We start from the raw sequence: 22,153 nt of genomic DNA, 5'->3' as shown, positions 1-22,153 counted from the left end.
CAACAATAGAGTTATGACCTGTCTTCTAATAGACACAATCCTGGTTAGAGGAATCATCCCAACTTGAGGTGGGGAAACTCTCAGCAGTAGCAAAATCAAGTACCCTTCCAGAACCATCCCTCAAGTTCTTCATACCAGCCCCCTCAACACAGACCTCCTCCTCCTACAGCTGCACCTCCACTAGCTCAACCTTCTACTTCTTCTAAGCCTTCCTTGGAGCAGTTGGTGAGGCAGATGACCATTCAGAACATGCAATTCCAACAAGAGACCAGAGCCTCCATTCAGAGTTTGACAAATCAAATGGGGTAGATGGCTACTCAACTCAATCAGGCACAGTCTCAAAATTCAGATAAGTTGCCTTCACAGACTGTGCAGAATCCAAAGAATGTGAGTGCCATCACCTTGAGGTCTGGCAAACAGATTGACGCACTAGTACCAGCACCAATTACCAGCAATAGTACCTGTCCTTGCAATTGAGCCTACACTTGAGTTCCCTGCAGGTAGTGGCAGAAAATTTCATACAGGTGGACCTTCTTCCAGTGCACACAGTGGCGACTTGCAACCTCCTATCCCTCTTCCATTTCCACCAAAATCAATTCCAAGCAAAAAGATGGAAGAGGTGGATAAGGAGATATTGGAGACCTTTAGGAAGGTGGAGGTGAACATACCTCTGCTGGATGCCATCAAGAAAATTCCCAGATATGCTAAGTTTCTGAAGGAGTTGTGCACCCACAAGAGGAAGCTGAAGGGTAATGAGCGAATCAGCATGGGTAGAAATGTCTCAGCACTCATAGGTAAATCTTTTCCACACATTCCTGAAAAATGTAAGGACACGGGTACATTCTGTATACCTTGCATTATTTGTAACAGTAAATTTGAAAATGCCATGCTTGATTTAGGAGCTTTAATTAATGTCATGCCTCTGTTCATTTTTAAATCTCTGTCTCTTGGACCTTTATAACCTACGGGTGTGGTCATTCAGTTGGCCAATAGGAGTGTTGCCCATCCCATAGGTTTTGTAGAAGATGTCTTGGTTCAGGTTGGTGAACTTATTTTCCCTGCAGATTTTTATGTTCTTGATATGGAGGAGGGATTCTCCCATGGTTCCACCCCAATCATTTTAGGTAGACCATTTTTTAAAACAGCCCGAACCAAGATTGATATTTATGCTGGCACCTTGTTTATGGAATTTGGTGATATTGTTGTTCATTTTAATATTTTGGATGCCATGAAATTTTCTTCTGAAGCTCATTCTGTCTTTTGTGCTGAATTGATTGATGATCTAGTTGATGAGCACATTCATGATTTTGATTCTTTTCATGTTAAGAAACATTCATTTTTATCTGAATTGTATAACTATCTTTCATGCATTGATTCTGAATCTGAATTTGGAAGTGATCTTGATTGTGATGATGCATCTGAATTTGATACTTTGGGTGTTATACCTGTTGGTCTTGATTTTATAGTCAGAATGCATTAACCATGTTGCAGGAAGTACAAAAGAATTTGACTTGAAGGTTGAGGTACAGACTGTGGAACCCCTTCTCCCTTCTTTGGTTCTTTCTAATGTTTGTCGCCACCCGCCGAAACGGACCTTGGCAATCGCGACGATGGTTGGACTCTTTTTAAAGTTTTGAAAAGTGGTGGATTGATAGAACGACTTATTCTCAAACTGAGACCTTGTCGAGCTACCAATTTTATTAAATGATTCACCAATCCATATTAATCCCAAGCGGGACCCTCTATGGATTAGTGGTTTTCGCAAAAATTAGGGTTCTTGGAGTCGCCACCAATAGTTTACTCAAAACATTGGAAAAAGATTTAAGGCAATTGATTTTATAAATCAACTTTGGCCATTACAACCAGAGTTGGGTAAGGGAGTCGGTTACGTGTGGGGAAGGTGTTAGCACCCCCACAGCGCCCCATTAGGGTTCCCTATGACGGATTATTTATTAAATAATAGCGCAAAATTACTAAATTACCACTATTTATTATAAGCGATTGTAAATTAAATATCTACATGATGATAAATTTAAATATGCAACAATCAGAAAGCGGTAAAAGAAGGGATTTTTAGAAAAGAAACCTCTTGAAGCGTGCTTTTTATATATCAATGAAGTCTAGGAGGCTTTTTGGCACTCCCTCCCTCTACAAGCTCGCTCGCTCCTTCCTAAAAAATAATTTTTGACTATGGAAATCCAAAAGATTTCCCTTCGACTAAGTTCGAATCTCCAAGCTAAATGCTCGGAATTCCAGAACTTCGTCGGATCGACTCCCAGAGAGATTTCTAGGGCAGAACACTGCTCAAAAACCCCAGAATACTCAAGGAGGGAGTCAAAACTGTGTGGAAAAGTGTGGAATGACGTCCAAATGACGTCCTATTTATAGGGATGAGGCGCAGTACGGCCCCTGGGTTCAATACGGCCCGTATTGAGTTTTTGTACTTCAATACGGCCGTATTGAATTCAGTACGGCCGTATTGAAATACAGAAACTTCAATACGGCCGTATTGGTTTCAGTACGGCAGTATTGTAGTACAAAATGTGCAGTACGGCCGTACTGAACTCCAAGGAGGCCGTATTGAGCTCCAAACCTCCCACTTCCTTATTTTTAGGTACTCTAAGACCTCTAAACCTACAGATAGCCATCCTATGGTCTTCTAGGAGTCCTTCTGGCTGACTTTCTTTCAATCTTTGAGAGTCTTCGAGTCTTATTTCCGACCCGGACAATTTTAGGGGTCTACAGCTGCCCCCCCTTTACTTAGTCAAACGGCCTTTTGGTGTACCGTTTGATAAGTAAAGGAGTTGACCCAATTGTCCGGGGAATAAGCCATCCTTCCGACTTGTAGTGTCTTCAGGTGGGAAAATTGTTGAGTAGCCTCTCCAGGTTGAGTTTGCCCTCTCCAGGGTGAGTATTAGTCGTCGCCTCTCCAGGCTCGTGCATACCTCCGCGCTTCTAGTCACTTTGGTAGCGTGAGTCTTGCCCTCTCCAGGGTGAGTATTAGTCGTCGCCTCTCCAGGCTCGTGCATACCTCCGCGCTTCTAGTCACTTTGGTAGCGTGAGTGTTGCCCTCTCCAGGGTTGCATACCTCTGTGCTTCTGATCACTTTGGTAGCGTGAGTCTTGCCCTCTCCAGGGTGAGTTTGCCCTCTCCAGGGTGAGTATTAGTCGTCGCCTCTCCAGGCTCGTGCATACCTCCGCGCTTCTAGTCACTTTGGTAGCGTGAGTCTTGCCCTCTCCAGGGTTGCATACCTCTGTGCTTCTGATCACTTTGGTAGCGTGAGTCTTGCCCTCTCCAGGGTGAGTTTGCCCTCTCCAGGGTTTTGCCTCTCAACATGGGCAGCTGAGTTTGCCCTCTCCAGGGTTTTGCCTCTCAACATGGGCAGCTGAGTTTGCCCTCTCCAGGGTTTTGAGATAAGTTTGTCTCCACAGTCCACAATGCTGCTTCGACGGTTTGTTTTTCTGATTTTGTGCCGCTGAGGGCTGGATAACGCAGGGATCCGTCTAGGGGATGTGCAGTCATTCATAGGTTTTTGTGCCCCAACTTGCATTGCTTAGTTGGTACCCATGGGGAATTTCTGACTCCTTGGGGTGTAGACACAGATGCTCTCTCTCTGAGTTGAGCGATGCCTTATGTTTGGCTGACGTCCTTTTGACGTAAGTGGAGTATCCCGGTTGTCCTTATTCGGGTGTCTCTTTTGATTTTCTGATTTTTGTAGCCTCTGTGTAGGCTGCTATCCGCTGGGGAATTCTGTCGTTCAATTCTTGACTGGCCTCTTCTGTTAGGCAAATCATCTTGATGTTCGGTGTTTGGCTGGATGCCGAATTCCGCTTGGGGAATATTTATTGATATTTTTTTTATTTTTTTTATTTTTCTCCTTTTGTAGGGGTGCCTCTTGAGTAGGCGACTGGGGATTTGGGGATCTTATGTATCCCAGAGTATTATTTAGGAAGCCTCTGCAGGCTTAGCCTCACTCAGCGCTTGAGTCAGAGAGCTATCTTCCACTGAGGAAGTTTCAAGTCCTTTGACTGAATATTTTGCTTGGATGATCGCGCTTCCATTGGGGATTTTGACGATCTTGCTTTGATAGCTCTCGCTGGGGATTTGTTCCATGAGCTTAAGCTGAGGTTTCTCTGGGGAGTATTATTTCTGCGAGCCTCTCCAGGCTCAGTTATTCTGAGAGAGTATTATTTCGGCGAGCCTCTCCAGGCTCAATTATTCTAAGAGGGAGTATTGTTTCGGCAAGCCTCTCCAGGCTCAATTATTCTGAGAGAGTATTATTTCGGCGAGCCTCTCCAGGCTCAGTTATTCTGTACGAGTATTATTTCGGCAAGCCTCTCCAGGCTCAATTATTCTGTACGAGTATTATTTCGGCAAGCCTCTCCAGGCTCAATTATTCTGTGGGAGTATTATTTCGGCAAGCCTCTCCAGGCTCAGTTATTCTGTATGAGTATTATTTCGGCAAGCCTCTCCAGGCTCAATTATTTTGTACAATTTGTTGGGTTTTCTGTATTTCGCCTTTTTTTGTTGATTTTTGGCTTTTTCTGTATTTTTGCCTTTTTGTCATTTTTTTTGGCCTTTTCTGTTGACTGTTTTCATACACAAGCAATTTTTCTATTTTTCTATTTTATGCAATTGCCTCATGATAAGGTCTTTGAATGTGCAACTAATGTGTGTGTGATGCACAAATGCAAGTTTGATTATTTTATTAATGTTTTTGTTTTTTTTTTTTTTTAAATGAATGGCTCTCCCTATCCTCCTTTTCTTGGAGGAATTTCTGTCGTCGACGTGAGGGAATATCTTTGTGAGCCTTTTTCACAGGAGATTACGGATTTTATAGGAACCCCTCCAATTTTCTTTATTGACTGATTATTAAAGGAATTTCGTACAATTTTTATGAAATACCAATTTTAGAGGCATAATCACATGGTCAAGAGAGAAGAGAAAATGAATAGATATTTTATTGATGTTCACAAGTGTTTTTACAGAAAGATATACAGAAGGAATTTCTGAAGAATGGCTGGCCAGGGTAGGCTATATACATTAGGCTTAACAATTATATCTGTAATTGTTGCTCTTTACATTCCCCTAGTTGCTTCGGGTGAGATGCCTGAGCCAGGAGTGTAGATGCTGCAAGACGCTTGCTTCTAGAAGATAATCACTTGAGCCGCCTTTCGGTTTTCGATTCAAGTGATCGTTGCTTGCTTTGTTTTTGTATCTTATTCTTTTGCCCCTAATTTTTGCCTAGAACATATCCTAGCGGGGATAAATTCGCCTTTGTTTTGCCTAGTACCCTTGTACTGGCGGGCTTTTTATTTTGCCCTAACTTTTGCCTAGGACGCCCTTTTTGGGTTTTCATCCTAGCGGGCCTATGCAAGCAACGTCTTCAAGCATAGTACTTCTTTACCACGTCAGCGTTGACTGGGTATCGAAGTTCTTTTCCATCCATGTCTGTGAGGATCAATGCTCCTCCTGAGAAGGCTCGTTTTTCCACGTATGGTCCTCCGTGATTTGGGGCACACTTTCCGATTTTGTCCTTTTGAGTTGGTAGCAATTTCTTCATTACCAACTCTCCCTCATGGTAGACTCGAGGGTGGACTTTCTTGTCAAAAGCCTTTTTGATCTTCCTCTGATAGGCTTGACCATGGCATATGGCGTTCAGCCGTTTCTTTTTGATAAGGTTCAACTGGTCGTATCGGCTTTGAACCCATTCTACCTCGGAAAGTTTTGTTTCCATGATTACCCTTAGAGAAGGTATCTCGACTTCGACGGGTGGAACTGCCTCCATCCCATAAATGAGGGAGAATGGAGTAGCTCCTGTAGATGTATGTACTGAAGTCCTATAGCCATGAGGAGCGAAGGGTAACATCTCGTGCCAGTCTTTAAATGAGACAACCATCTTTTGCACTATTTTCTTGATGTTCTTATTGGTTGCCTCGACTGCCCCATTCATCTTTGGCCGATATGGGGAAGAGTTATGGTGTTGGATCTTGAATTCTTGGCACAGTTCTTCCACCATTTTGTTGTTCAGATTAGATCCATTATCAGTGATGATTTATTTCTCCATGCTTCCACTAGATTATTCTAAAATCATTTGGGACAAAAGAGAAAAGAAGGGAAAGATACTTTTATTCTGAAGTTTGTGTTTTAGAGGGGATTTATTTTTCAAAAATGGTTTTTGTAAGAATGGTTGGCCAAGGTAGGCTTATGTGTTTAGGCTTGTTTGATTAAACACTTATGAAGTTAAGAAAATCTTTGTTTATTGACGTTGTGATTTGACAACTTAGATAGCTTCCCTTGAACCTTTCTTTTTGAATTCGGTTCATGGTACCATCATGGATTTCTTTTGTTTTTTGATTGTCCTTATTTTTGCCTAAAACACCCTTTTGTGGCGTTTTAGCGGACTTTTGTTTTTGTTCATTTTTGCAACCCTAACTTTTGCCTAGGTCACCCTTTCGTGGGATTCCTAGCGGGTCTTTTGCTCTTATTTTTGTGCAGCCCCCTTTTTGGGTTTCCTGCCGAGCTTTTTTTTTATTTTAAAGGATTTCTTTTTATCCATGATGGCACTTGTCGAGGCCAAGGGAAGGTGCTCCAAGTTGTCACACACACTTCCACATAAAGATGATGTGGGTTTATTATTATTAAGATGATTTTAACCTCATTCATGTTTATTCAAACAGGGTTAAAAATAATGTGGTTTAGAATTTTATTATAAGCAAGAAAAGAAGCAAAAAGAATGATTTCATTATAATCATAGCGGAAACATATGTCCTTATTTCATCACTGATATGGGTCCCAATGTTGACCTCTTTTATCTCTCGGCCCTGCCCCAAATTCACAGTCTCCAATTTCTCTTGATATGGTTGGAGTAGACGAGCTTCTTGATTTAGCAGTCTTTGCAGATCCGGAGAGATGACCTCCTCATCACTGTCCAACTCAACCCATTCATCCTCAACTTTCGGATCCCGGTCAGAGCGAACAATTACAGACATAATTATTTTATTGGTTCTGTTTAGGTTTAGAATTATTAATGTTAATGAGGAAAGAGAGAAAAGAACAAAAGAGAGAGTAATGTGTGAAAAATGCCTCTTTATTGATATATGTAAAATGTACAAAACCCTTATTTATATGAAAGGTCCTCATGATCTCGGGTACTGATCATGAGTCCCAAAAAGAAAAAGAAAATTAAGGAGGGGCCCTATCGTGGCTTGCCCTTCTCTCTACTCCTGCTTTGGCAGAGGGTTCTTGCTCACGTCGGGCGCTGTCGAATCGAAAGTGACCCACCCAGCATCAATAAGGCTTTGGACCTTGTGTTTGAGAGCTAGGCAGTTCTCTGTTGAATGCCCTGGTGCCCCCGAATGGTATAAACATTTGTCTTGTGGCTTGTACCAATCGGGGTAAGGTGGGTCGATCTTCCTTGGTGGAACATAAGCTAGAAGTTTGGCTTCTACTAGCTTCGGCAGGAGATCGCTATAAGTGGTCAGAAGTTTATCAAACTTCTTCACAGGAGTGAATTGCGATCTACCCGACTTCGAAGTGGAAGTAGCCGAGGGTATGGTTATAGCATTGACTCCTCCCTCTTTCTTCTTCCCGAAGGCCTTCTTAGCATCATATGATTGGGAAGGCTTAGCCAGCTTCCCACTTTTAAGTCCTTGTTCCACTCTCTCCCCAATGGTGATGATGTCCGAGAAGAGTGTCGTTGTGTTCCCTATCATTTTATCGTAATAGGGACCAGTCAACGAGTTGATGAATAAGGACACCGTCTCCTTATCCGACAGCGGGGGCTCTACCTGTGCCGCCAACTCCCTCCATCGTTGGGCGTACGCCTTGAAAGATTCATCATTTTTCTTACTCAAGGCTTGAAGATCTGACCTATCGGGTGTTAGGTCGATGTTGTATTTATAGCGCTTGAGAAAGGCGTCGGCCAACTGCCTCCATGTATGTACTAGATTTCCATCTAGCTGCATATACCAATTGAGCGCAGTATCGGCTAAGCTCTCTTGGAAGCAATGGATCAAGAGCTTTTCATTTGTGGCATATGCAGCCATTTTGCGACAGTACATGGTGAGATTACTCTTAGGGCAAGTCGATCCCACGTACTTTGGGAAATCCGGCACTTTAAATTTAGGAGGGAATTGGATGTCCCTCACTAAACACATGTCGGCGGCATCTTTAATATCGAAGTCATGCCCCTCCATAGCCCTTAGCCGATCCTCTAGGGCGTGGAATTGTTCCTTTGAAACCTCGGGCTCTTTAATCATGATCCCCGCCCCAAGGGGTACAGCTCGTGGAGGTTCTTCCTCGTGCTCCTCCTCCTCATGATGATGGGACTCATGGTCACTGTGGTGAGACCCATGTACATTATGATGACGCATGAGCTCCATCATTTGCGCCATTTGTTCTTTGAGCTGCGAGAGCTCGGCTGTAAGCTTCTTATTTTGGTCCTCCAGCGCTTCCATCTTCTTGATTTTCTGCGCGCGTGTGAGGACAGAGAGATGACCAGCCACTTTCTAAAATGAATGTTTAATCTAATTTTATTTATGGAGTGAATACGCTCTTGACATGAGCTTGATAACCCTCCATTTTTAAGGCGCTGCCTTTTTAAAACGGAGTGTTACCACCCTCCTTGACTTATGATCCCTCCCCAACGGAGAATCTCGATAATTATGGGTCTCTTTTACTCATGTCAAGAGGTATTGGTGAACCTAAAATGCATGGTTTATGAGGATGCATAATGTCTTATTGGTAATGATGTACATGCTCCTCACTTTTATTATATTTCCACACATGGTCTTTCCTCTCATGTCATGGTATTTTCATGCATGGGGATTATTCTTTAGACCTTATCACGAGGTTTATTATTAATGCACAAACAATATCACATAAACCTATACACAAACAATTCACTCATCCACGAACAGTCACGAGCGAATCACGAGGTAGGGGTATCCTGCAGAAAAGTGCATATTCAAGGTGGTTCTAACTGTTCTCACCGGTCTGAGGCCCCCAAGGTGCCCCCATTATAGGGACCCAATTCCTCTCGTCGTAAGTCGATGGAAAGTTCCAACGCACTGTCGGATTCGAGTTCATGGTTATCACCTTGAGTGATGCTTTCCGACAACGGTCTACGGGCACCTATAGACCCATTTGACAACCGGCCGTACTAACATCCACTCCCTATGGCTTACCACTCACGCCCCCGGGTATAGAGGGAACTGTTGTGTGCAAAGGTTCGTGTACAGTTTGTATTCCAAACAATTGCGAGAATTTAAACATACAACAGTTATTTAAAGCCAAATAGATAAAACATATTATCATACAAGTGAGGGGTAACGAAGTAATTTTAAACTATTATTTTAGAAATAATCCATCACTAAATGGGACTGACTCTCGAGGCTTCCCCAGTGGAGTCGCCATCTGTCGCCACCCGCCGAAACGGACCTTGGCAATCGCGACGATGGTTGGACTCTTTTTAAAGTTTTGAAAAGTGGTGGATTGATAGAACGACTTATTCTCAAACTGAGACCTTGTCGAGCTACCAATTTTATTAAATGATTCACCAATCCATATTAATCCCAAGCGGGACCCTCTATGGATTAGTGGTTTTCGCAAAAATTAGGGTTCTTGGAGTCGCCACCAATATTTTACTCAAAACATTGGAAAAAGATTTAAGGCAATTGATTTTATAAATCAACTTTGGCCATTACAACCAGAGTTGGGTAAGGGAGTCGGTTACGTGTGGGGAAGGTGTTAGCACCCCCACAGCGCCCCATTAGGGTTCCCTATGACGGATTATTTATTAAATAATAGCGCAAAATTACTAAATTACCACTATTTATTATAAGCGATTGTAAATTAAATATCTACATGATGATAAATTTAAATATGCAACAATCAGAAAGCGGTAAAAGAAGGGATTTTTAGAAAAGAAACCTCTTGAAGCGTGCTTTTTATATATCAATGAAGTCTAGGAGGCTTTTTGGCACTCCCTCCCTCTACAAGCTCGCTCGCTCCTTCCTAAAAAATAATTTTTGACTATGGAAATCCAAAAGATTTCCCTTCGACTAAGTTCGAATCTCCAAGCTAAATGCTCGGAATTCCAGAACTTCGTCGGATCGACTCCCAGAGAGATTTCTAGGGCAGAACACTGCTCAAAAACCCCAGAATACTCAAGGAGGGAGTCAAAACTGTGTGGAAAAGTGTGGAATGACGTCCAAATGACGTCCTATTTATAGGGATGAGGCGCAGTACGGCCCCTGGGTTCAATACGGCCCGTATTGAGTTTTTGTACTTCAATACGGCCGTATTGAATTCAGTACGGCCGTATTGAAATACAGAAACTTCAATACGGCCGTATTGGTTTCAGTACGGCCGTATTGTAGTACAAAATGTGCAGTACGGCCGTACTGAACTCCAAGGAGGCCGTATTGAGCTCCAAACCTCCCACTTCCTTATTTTTAGGTACTCTAAGACCTCTAAACCTACAGATAGCCATCCTATGGTCTTCTAGGAGTCCTTCTGGCTGACTTTCTTTCAATCTTTGAGAGTCTTCGAGTCTTATTTCCGACCCGGACAATTTTAGGGGTCTACAATGTTCAGCTAGCACCCACACCAGAGTTGAAGCCTCTTCCAGAGAACCTCAAGTATGCTTACTTGGAGGATGATGAGAGATTTCCTGTGATCATATCCACCTCCCTTGATGTTGATCAAGAGGATAAGTTTTTGCATGTGCTCCGGAAGCACAAGAAAGAAATTGGTTGGACCCTGGTAGACATTCCTGGCATTAGCCCATCCACGTGCATGCATAGGATACTTTTGGAGGATGGAGCTAAACCAGTGAGACAGCCTTAGAGGAGACTTAGCCCGGTGACTTTGGATGTTGTAAAGAAAGAGGTGACCAAGCTTCTACAAGCTGGGATCATCTATCCTATTTCAGACAGTCAGTGGGTGAGTGCAGTACAGGTGGTCCCCAAGAAGACAGGCCTCACTGTTGTTAAGAATGAGAGGTATGAGCTCATATCCACTAGAGTGCAAAATAGTTGGAGAGTCTGTATTGACTACTAGAGGCTCAACCAAGCAACACGGAAGGATCACTTTCCTCTGCCCTTCATTAATCAGCTGCTTGAGCATCTGGCGGGTAAATCTCATTACTATTTTCTTGATGGTTTCTCTGCTTATTTTCAGATTCATATTGCTCTTGAGGATCAGGAAAAAACCACATTCACCTGCCCCTTTGGTACTTTTGCCTATAGGAGGATGCCTTTTGGCCTATGCAATGCCTCTAGCACATTCTAGCAGTGCATGCTTTGTATTTTTAGTGATTTTCTTGAAAATTGCATAAAAGTGTTTATGGATGACTTTATTGTTTATAGATCCTCTTTTGATGCATGTTTGGATAATTTGGATAATGTTTTGAATAGATGCATTGAGACTAACCTTGTTCTTAATTTTAAGAAATGTCATTTCATGGTTGAGCAAGGTATAGTTTTAAGGCATATCATTTTTAGTAGGGGCATTGAGCTAGACCCTGCAAAGATATATGTTATTGCACAATTGCCTTACCCCTCTTGCGTGCGAGAGGTGCGATCTTTTCTTAGCAATGCAGGTTTTTACAGGCGCTTCATTAAGGACTTCAGCAAGAAAGCCCTCCCACTATCCAGCTTACTACAAAAGGATATGTAGACACCCAATTTCGTCCGGGGGGCACACAAACAAGGAAATGGACCTCCGTTATGAAGGGAAGGAGCTTCTGAAGCATGGAAACAATAGGACATGATATCAAAAGACCTAAAGCCTAAATAAGCTGGTTCTGATAGCCCAGAACAGGTTGTTCCAAGACCGAAACGGGATGTTCCCAAAATGGAATGGCCCGTTCCAAAATAGGTTGTTATAAGCAAGATTTGAACTCAGAACGGGCCGTTCCACTTTAGGAACGGGCCGTTCCAGATTCTTATTTTTACCTATAAAAAACTTGCCCAGAACGGGCCGTTCCGAATCATCAAATGGGCCTAAAACCCTAGTTTAGAACGGGCCGTTCCAGAATAGCTTTGTGTAAGTTAAATTCGAACCCAGAACGGGCCGTTCCAATTTCTTCTTTTACCCATAACGGACTAGCCAAAAAAGGGTCGTTCCAAATCTAGAATAGGTCGTTCTAGCCCCCAGAGAAATTTCGAATAAGACTCCTTTGAGCACGAAAATTCTCTATATCTCTCCCCTCTATTGACTTTCTTGAGATTTGTGTCGCATCTCTATCTTCTCTCTCCCTCCTATTGTATTTCTTGAGATTTGTGAGGCATACTGTAGTGTGAAAGGTCACCACAAAGCACCTTCTCCATATTTGAAGATTCAATAGAGCTCGTTCAAGAGGTATTTCAATCAATCTTCTTCTATATCTTTTATATCTCATCTTTATCTCTATCTTTTATTTATAACAGACGCAATCATGTAGATATTTTAGGGTTAGTCATATAATTTAAATTTTAAATATGTAAATAAATATTAATAAAGGGGATTCAATATTTAATTTATTAATTCTTATCATGTTAACTTCATCATAGGGTACCGATTGAGAGCGTTGTAGGGGTGCTTAATACCTTCCCTACACGTAACCGACCCCCGAACTCAATTCTGGTTATCAAGGCCATTGTTGGATCTTTAAAAACCTTTTCTTTTTCCAATGTTTTGAGTAAAATATTGGTGGCGACTCCATGAACTTATTTTCAAAACCATTAATTAAGAACTAGTCTGGTGTCCGGGCATTCTTTAATTAATGAGACTTTTAAAAGGATGTCTAAATCATAGGTCGCGAGATCGGAAATTTTTGGGTTGCGACAGATGGCGACTCTGCTGGGGAAGTTTAAAGAGGGTCAGGACCATTTAATTGATGAAGTTACTAAAATAAAAATATTAATTTAAATATTTTTCCTCTTTACTTTGTTTGCTTTATTTGTTTGGCTTTAATATCTGTTTGCCTGTTTAAATTCCGCATATGTTTGAAATAAATTGCACACAAACCTTTGCACACAACAGTTCCCCCTACACCCGGGGGATGAGGGTATTAAACATAGGGAGTGGTTGACGTACGACCGACTCAAGTTTGGCCTTGGAGCCTGCGAGCCTTGTCGGAAATCACACTCAAGGTGATAACCGGTTACTCTAGCCCAAAATACTGCGACAAACCTTAGAGTCTGCCAGGTGACGGCGACATAGATACTGAGTCCCTATAATGGGGGCACCTTGGGGGCCTTAAGACCAGTGAGATTAGAACTGTCCTATATAATGCACTTTTCTTGCAGGGACCACAAACCAAGGATTTAAACGTGACTATTCGCGGGTGTATGTTGATTGAGCATGTGTGTGTGCATTTGTTTGCATTATTTATTCTAATAAGAGTGGATTAATTTTTTAAAACAAGCAAACTGATAATAAAAATACAAAAAATAGAGAAATTTATACCCCTTTTGTACATTCTTAGATCATCATATCATAGCATCATATAAGTAGTTTCCTTTCCAAAAAAAAATATATATGTATAATACCTTTAAAAAGTATATGTATATTCGTATCATGCATCATATCTCATAATTAATCAAAACATGATAAAGTTTAGGAAAAAACAAAAATGGCATGCATTCTAGGTTAAGATTAGGTATTAGCAACATATAGATAAAGTTAAGAAAAGTGAATGCTTTAATATACAACAAAGTCCAAATCGATTTTATATAAAAAAATACTATGGTTGGGCCTTTGCTTTGATATGTTAATACTGTCAAAATCTATTTGAGCATTCACAAATAAACAAATCAATGAGACTGATATTTATTATTCTTAACTTTCTCTTCATTCTGCATTGCATTCATTTATAACATATTCTTCTTGAAAAAAAAGAATAAATGAGAATAAAAGGAGAAATCAACCTATGTGCGTTTGTCGGAAGTAATGGAAAGTGAGCCATGTATAAAGAGTTTAGGACAAAGAAATCCATAATCATCAAGATGCTAACTCTTGCCCTAAAAGGATAAAGCCGTGTCTAACAACCGTGAAATCTACGCGGAATAAAACTTGAGGAGGACGAATCCCTCAAATACTGAGTCAAAATGAATAGAGCTTTCTTGATGATTTTAACAAGAGATAAGCGTTGCTTGTTAGGAAGTTGCTAGAATGAAAACTCGCAAAGGGCATTCTAGGCAAAAAAAAATCGATAGACTGCTTGAATGTTCCTCTTGAGAAGCAAGACTCCATGGAAAGCTCTATCATTGCTTCTACCCATTCCTATTTCTTAGGAAAGGCTCAGGATATGGGTTGAAAATATCTTTACGAGAGAAGAAGCCAATGGACCTCCCTCTACACGAGATCTTCTGAAGTGCCACATCCATGCAAGTGGAGGACTAGCTCTACAGTTGGATGACTTAGGCCTCTCTAAGGGGCAACCTCCTTCTTTTTCTTTGTGTATGAATCACGAACTTGGGGCATGCCTAGACCCTCAAGCTACATTAATTGGGCACATGTAAATTGAAAATTCTATTTTAATGCCATACACTTTACTACTTCATTTCTCTTCTCCCTTTTATCTACTCTAAGCCTTGTCAACAAACCTTAAATGAACAAGTACATTTGAAATAAAGACGTCATTAGAAACAGTGGCTTAATACGCAATAAAAAACATATAAAGATCAATCAAATTGGGCATGACTTATGGATAAAAGTTCAAATGAAATCAGTGCAAGGGGCATCCCCCTTTAATGAAGGAATGAAAGATGATCACAAATATTGCAAAGACAAAAGCCTGGCAGGAAACCCACTAAGGGGGCTACGCAAAAATTAGGGCAAGGTCCGCTAGGAGACCCACAAACAAAAAATGGTAACTTAGGCAAAAGTGAGGATCAAAGAAAAAAGAAAATGTCCGCTAGGGAACACATCTCAAGTAACCTAGGCAAAAATTAGGACAAAGCAGCATCCCGAGCTGAAAATCGAAAGGCGGCTCGAGAAGATTATTTAATCAATATGCAATCTCAAGTCATCGCTTAACTTTGAAGGAAATAATAAGCTAACGCGGAAAATGATTTCCTCACTTTGAATGTGCTTGTTCATCAGCCTAAAACACTAACCTACCTCGGCCAGCCATTCTTCTATAAATAATTTTTGAAAAAATCCTTTCTAACAAAACTTTTACAAAAAACATATATGTATATATCCCCTTCCTCTCATTCCTCTTGACCTACATGGCATTAAGATAAATTTGAGAGATACACGAAATATGCACAGTGAACATTCACAACGAAAAGATGGAGGTGTCCTAGAACAGAGTCTAGGTACACCTTATCTAAGGGCTAACATATCATATTCGGTACAAGCGAGAGGGCCGAACTACACAAACCTCAGGTTCAAAAAAGAAACACTAAATTTGACACGGCTAAAAGGCTAACAATCCATGTCATTAATCAATGCGCATAGATTAATTTCTTGAAAGTAAAATCAATCTGCATTTAAGCATTAGCATAGAGGCATCATTGCATAGCATGCATAGGGCACAAGTGTGCACAAAAGGGTATAACTTCACTTTATAAAATAATAATAATAATAAAATAAATATAATAAAAAATCCAATCCATTCCTGTCTTGCATTTTCATGTGCATCCATGCATCCATACTCACCATGGGGCATCCACAACCATCCATCAACAATCAAACAATCAATCATCAATGAATCAAAAGGACTCCACAACAGGCGCTTAGAGAGGCATCACAATACTCACGTGGCAGGGGCAACAGTGGAATCCCTACTAGCCATCCACTTCTCTGCCCACCAACACAGGGGCACATCAAACATCTCCTGCCCATCCACCTAGGGGCAGTCTTTCATCCCACAACACCAACAAGAAAAGCCAAAAAGGAAATTAAAGGCTTCATGACACACCTCCTACACAACATCCTTGGGGCAATATCTACCATAAGTCAAGCAAACCAATGAGAGCACCGACAGTTTCCTCAAAATACGACAAAGGTTTGGAGAGACTATACTCACATCCCAATCCGGTATATGACAAAGCCGTGAGGGAAAGGTCTGGAGAGACTATACTCGCATCCCAATCCAGTATACGACAAAGCCATGAGGGAAAGGTCTGGAGATACTGTTCTCAAATCCCAATCCGGTATACGACAAAGTCGTGAGGGAAAGGTCTGGAGAGACTGTACTCGCATCCCAATCCGGTATACGACAAAGCCGTGAGGGAAAGGTCTAGAGAAACTGTACTCAAATCCCAATCCGGTATACGACAAAGCCATGAGGGAAAGGTTTGGAGAGACTGTACTCGCATCCCAATCTGGTATTCGATAAAGCCGTGAGGGAAAGGTCTGGAGAGATTGTACTTGCATCCCAATCCGGTATACGACAAAGCCGTGAGGGAAAGGTCTGGAGAGACTGTAGTCATCTCCCAATCCGGTATACGACAAAGCTGTGATGGAAGCTGAGCTACGAAAATACTCCCTCTTCAACAAGCTACAAATAAAAGAACGCACTATCACAAGAGAAACAATGAAGCATCTACTTGAAGATCAAAGATTAGGTGTACAGTTCGTCAACCTTGTTACCCAATAGAGTACACAACCAACACTCAACTGCTCTAAAAGGCAAGGACACGAGCAAATACATCTATCCAAGAGAAGGAACGTAGAAACGCCAACACCAAAGAGACGAGGAGGAGACCCGGACGAAATGTCTACATCTTTACTTGCCTTTGGAAAAGTAACACATAGCTATTCCAAAGGACAAGTAAAGAGGGACAACTATAGACACCCAATTTCATCCGGGGGGGCACACAAACAAGGAAATGGACCTCCATTATGAAGGGAAGGAGCTTCCGAAGCATGGAAACAACAGGACATGACATTAGAAGACTTATAGCCTAAATAAGCTGGTTCTGATAGCCCAGAACAGGTTGTTCCAAGACCGAAATGGGTTGTTTCCAAAATGGAACGGCCCGTTCCAAAATAGGTTGTTATAAGCAAGATTTAAACCCAGAACGGGGCGTCCCACTTTAGGAACGGGCCATTCCAGATTCTTATTTTTACCTATAACAAACTTGCCCAGAACGGGTTGTTTTAAAACTGGAACGGGTCGTTCTAAATCATCAAATGGGCCTAAAACCCTAGTTTGGAACGGGTCGTTCTAGAACAACTTTGTGTAAGTAAAATTCAAACCCAGAACGGGCTATTCCACTTTTGGAACGGGCCATTCTAGTTTCTTATTTTACCCATAACAGACTAGCCTAGAATAGGCTGTTCTGAATCCTGAACGGGTCGTTCTAGCCCCTTTCTGATGCCTATAAATAGAAGATTCGGGCACAGTTCTCATGGCGGCCAGAAAAATTTCAAATAAGACTCCTTTGAGCACGAAAATTCTCTATATATCTCCCCTCTATTGACTTTCTTGAGATTTGTGTCGCATTTCTATCTTCTCTCTTCCTCCTATTGTATTTCTTGAGATTTGTGAGGCATACTATAGTGTGAAAGGTCGCCACAAAGCACCTTCTCCATATTTGAAGATTCAATAGAGCTCGTTCAAGAGGTATTTCAATCAATCTTCTTCTATATCTTTTATTTCTCATCTTTATCTCTTTCTTTTATTTATAACAGAGGCAATCATGTAAATATTTTAGGGTTAGTGGTATAATTTAAATTTTAAATATGTAAATAAATATTAATAAAGGGGATTTAATATTTAATTTATTAATTCCTATCATGTTAACTTCATCATAAGGTACCAATTGAGGGCGTTGTAGGGGTGCTTAATACCTTCCCTACACGTAACCGACCCCCGAACGCAATTCTGGTTATCAAGGCCATTGTTGGATCTTTAAAAAACTTTTCTTTTTCCAATGTTTTGAATAAAATATTGGTGGCGACTCCATGAACCTATTTTCAAAACCATTAATTAAGAACTAGTCTAGTGTCCGGGCATTCCTTAATTAATGAGACTTTTAAAAGGATGTCTAAACCATAGGTCGCGAGATCAGAAATTTTTGGGTTACGACAAGATATTGATTTTAATTTTGATGACAGGTGTAAGGAGGAGTTTGATTGCCTCAAGAGAGCCTTGACCACCACTCCTATCATTCAGGCACCAGGCTGGACAGTTACCTTTGAGTTGATGTGCGATGCTTCAAATTATGCACTAGGGGCTGTCTTAGTACATAGGGTTGACATATTGCCTAGGGTGATATACTACGCTTCCAGGACATTAGATGCTGCTCAAGCAAATTACAAGACCACAAAAAAGGAACTTTTAGCTATTATTTTTGCACTTGATAAATTTCGATCATATTTGCTTGGTTCTCGTGTCGTTGTTTTTACAGATCATGCGGCTCTAAAGTACTTGTTGAAGAAGGCTGACTCGAAGCCTAGGCTGATCAGATGGATGCTCTGGCTTCATGAGTTTGAGTTGGACATCCGTGACAGGGGTGGAGCACAAAACTTGGTGGCAGACCATCTTAGTAGGATTGAGAGAGTTGAGAATGAGGAAACTTTGCCCATTCAGGATGATTTTTTCCTGATGAACACTTGTTAAATATTTATGTTCCTTCTCCCACCCCTTGGTTTGCAAACATTGTAAATTATTTAGTTGCTTCTGTTTTTCCTCCTTTGGCATCTAAAGCTCAAATTGATAAACTTAAGAGCGATACTAAACATTATGTTTGGGATGACCCCTATTTGTGGAAGTTGTGCAGTGATCAGGTAATTAGGAGATGCTTGCCAGACCATGAGATTGATTCGGTCCTGCACTTCTATCATTCTTCTGCACTTGGTGGTCATCTTGGCATTCAGAGGACAGCTCGTAAGGTGCTTGATTGTGGTTTCTACTGGCCCACCATATTCAAGGATGCGTGGAAGATTTGCAGCACCTGTGAGCAATGTCAGAGAGTAGTAGGATCCCTTTCTAGGAGACAGTAGATGCCTCAACAACCCATGTTGTTCTGTGAGGTCTTTGATGTCTGGTGTATAAATTTTGTGGGTCCTTTTCTTGTTTCTTTTTGTTTTTCATATATTCTTTTAGCTTTTGATTATGTTTCAAAGTGGGTGGAAGCCAAAGCCACCAGAACTAATGATGCTCGAGTTGTTGTGGATTTTGTCAGATCTAACATATTTTGCAGGTTTGGAGTACCCAGAGCTATTGTTAGTGATCAGGGCACCCATTTTTGTAACATATCCATGCAGGCCTTGCTCAAGAAGTATGGGGTTGTTCATAGAATTTCTACATCCTACCACCCCCAAACTAATGGGCAAGCTGAGATGTCAAATAGAGAGATCAAGAGGATCTTAGAGAAGATTGTGCAACCCAACAGGAAAGATTGGAGCAGCAGGCTGGAGGATGCTCTTTGGGCACATAGGACTTCTTACAAAGCACCCATAGGGATGTCTCCTTATCGGGTTGTCTTTGGCAAAGCATGTCATCTTTCTATGGAGATAGAGCACCGAGCCTATTGGGCTGTGAAGACCTGCAACTTCTCTATTAATCAGGTTGGAGAGGAAAGAAAGTTGCAACTGAGTGAGCTTGATGAGATCCGCTTGGAAGCCTATGAAAACTCTAAGTTCTACAAGGAGAAAACCAAGAAGTTCCATGATAGTTTGATAGCTAGAAAGAACTTCACAGTTGGGCAGAAAGTTTTACTGTATAATTCAAGGCTTGGTCTCATGGGTGGTAAGTTGCGTTCTAAGTGGATTGGACCTTTTGTTGTCACTAATGTTTTTCCTTATGGTACAGTTGAGATCAAAAGTGAATCCACAAACAAGAGCTTCAAGGTTAACGGGCACCATCTGAAACCTTTCCTCAGCAATCCTTCCCTGTTGAATGCAGTTGTAGAGGAGATGTCTCTATTCGACCCCACTTCTCTCCCACCGCCATGACTTAGGGATTTTTCTTTCCCCTTCTCCTTTACTTTTATTACACATGTGCAATTCTATTGATTGTTCTGATTGCTCTAATCTTATGTGTGTGCCACATTGGGACAATATGTGATTTAAGTATAGGGGGAACTGTTTTGGTTATATGTTTTTAGGGTTTATTTGTTATTTTTGGTTTAGGTTTTATGTTTGGGTGTTATGTATAGTTTTGCATGTTTCTCTTTGATTTCTGGCACTTGCTTCACTCTTGGATATGAGTTACTTGATATTATATGGATTGAAATCCCTATCTTTCTCTACTTGGCAAGTTGATTATGAGGTTTGAGAGGTTGAATTGAATGTGACAGATTTACCCTGTGTGAGTTTTGACCCCTTCTCTGTTCTTTCTTGTGTGTTTTGCCTCTTGATTGCTTGCACAATATCCTTGGCTTGACTCTGTTTGATATTTCTTGGTCCGCATGCATGTTTGGAAAGGATTAAGGCATTTTGATTCTTATAAGCCTCTAGCCAAATAAGCCTACCTTGAATTAACTCCTCTGATAACCCCTACTGAGCCTATTTCCCCTTCTTTGTTTGAAGCTCATTACAAGCCTTAAGAAAAAAACCATGATTACCATAACCTTAGGGAGTTTTGGAGCTTTGGAATTGTTTTGGGAATAAGTTCTTGAATAAGTGTGGGGGTGTGTGTATGTTTCATTGGATGATATATATTGGCTAGTTGATTCCTTAGGCTATACATTCTACTTCTCTGCATGTTATCTTATATCATTTCAAATTTTCATGTGTACTGTTCACTACGTACTGTTCATTTTAAAAAAATAAAAAAAATGAAACAGAGAAGTTGTTTGAGGCAAAAGAAAGAGGATTGATTATCATAGAGGTCATTAGAGGCTTCTGGGTTTGTTTCTTGTGCGTATTCTTGACTTATTCCCCATTGCTCCTCTAGTTCCTCTGGTTTGTAGTTACTTATCCCATATATTATCCTCTACCCTGTCCTTGGCCTCATTACAACCCTAAAAAGACCTTTTGATCCTTATGTGCTTGTGTGTTGGGTGTTGATTTTACAAGTTATCCAAGTCTATCTGTTGCTTGTTTTTCATGAGTGCTCTGAGAGTATATAGTAGCATCGACACTTGAGAGATTCAGTGATACAGTGCATATCTTGTGAGGTTCTGTTGCTTTTGAGTCACCTTTTGAACTGATTGATTTTCTTACCATGTTTAGAAATACTTGGATGATGTTCATAGGCATCTTATTTCTTTGGCTCTTTGTGTGTTGCATGTTGTCTATTCCTCTCTTTTCTCAGGATTCAATGAGGAATATGTAACTCTGTCTGTTTGTGTGTTGTTGTTTTTGTTTTTGCTTTTCTCCATGTGGCTCTCTTTGTTGTTTTGGATTTATCCATTGCTCTGCTTCATGATTTTGCCCAAGAGTGCAAAAAGCTAAGTGTGGGGGAATTTGAAGAATCATTATTTTCCCTTATTTATTTATCTTTCTATACTTGTTTTAATTGTTGATTTGGGTTTAATCGCTTATTAATTGTACAGTTTTACTATTTGGGTTTCATTGCGCCAGTAATTTGAATTTTAATTAATTTTGATTCACTTGGTCTAATTTTTATTTATCAATTATTATCAGGCTAATTGTCGAGCATTTTGGGCTTGGATATTAATTTTGGACTTCAAGAGATAAATGCCACGTTAGCACCACTTCACCACATCAGCGCCACATCAGCACTTTGTTTTATTTTATTTTTCATTTTATTTCATTGTAAATTCGGGTCAGACTTGGATTGGGGGCCCGTTTTGACTTTTCTAGGGTTTTTAAGACCTAGAGTAGTGCATGCAGCCACCATATCTGATGTGACCACGTTCAGCTCATTTTGGCCTCCTTTGGTTTTACATTTTTTTTTGCTCTCTGTTCTGGTATCTGGAGTTTTACGTTTTGCTTCTTCTCCAGTCACGTTTTTGTTTACTTTCTCTTCTCTGGTTGTAGAAACTGAACATTTACATTTGAAGACTACAGATTACTCATTTCTTGTTCTCCTTCTTCCTTGCATTTTTGTTTTTGATTTTGTTTCTATTTTTGTTTCTGTTTTCGTTTTAATGGAAGGCTAAAACCCTTGGGGTTGGCTCTTTGAGTAGCTTGTAATCTCTATTTGAGATTTTATTCATATATGTATCTGTGTTCTACTTTCTTCTTCTTCACTGAACCTCTGTGTTAAAATGTTTTCAACACCTGTTCATGCTTAATG

General features: G+C 40.8%; 2 protein-coding genes across 2 annotated transcripts; both read left to right on the top strand.

Moving 5' to 3' along the window:
* Nucleotides 1-309: 309 nt before the first annotated feature.
* LOC145957342 (uncharacterized) lies at nucleotides 310-18,948 on the top strand. Its single transcript, XM_083073578.1, has 8 exons — nucleotides 310-407; nucleotides 700-836; nucleotides 1,014-1,285; nucleotides 1,328-1,447; nucleotides 10,600-10,836; nucleotides 10,888-11,006; nucleotides 18,061-18,560; nucleotides 18,653-18,948. The coding sequence occupies exons 1-8, from the start codon at nucleotides 310-312 to the stop codon at nucleotides 18,946-18,948; spliced, it is 1,779 nt and encodes a 592-aa protein (XP_082929704.1).
* Nucleotides 18,949-19,206: 258 nt separating this feature from the next.
* Nucleotides 19,207-19,902, top strand: LOC145957341 (uncharacterized). The gene is made up of 2 exons (XM_083073576.1): nucleotides 19,207-19,696; nucleotides 19,760-19,902. The coding sequence occupies exons 1-2, from the start codon at nucleotides 19,207-19,209 to the stop codon at nucleotides 19,900-19,902; spliced, it is 633 nt and encodes a 210-aa protein (XP_082929702.1).
* The last annotated feature ends 2,251 nt before the right edge of the window (nucleotides 19,903-22,153 follow it).

This window comes from Cajanus cajan, chromosome 4 (assembly GCF_000230855.2).
Source record: "Cajanus cajan strain Asha chromosome 4, NIPB_CcT2T_4, whole genome shotgun sequence".
In the NCBI taxonomy this organism is placed as follows: Eukaryota; Viridiplantae; Streptophyta; class Magnoliopsida; order Fabales; family Fabaceae; genus Cajanus; species Cajanus cajan.
Note: the sequence above shows the minus strand (reverse complement) of the source record. Positions and strands in the feature narration are given on the sequence as shown.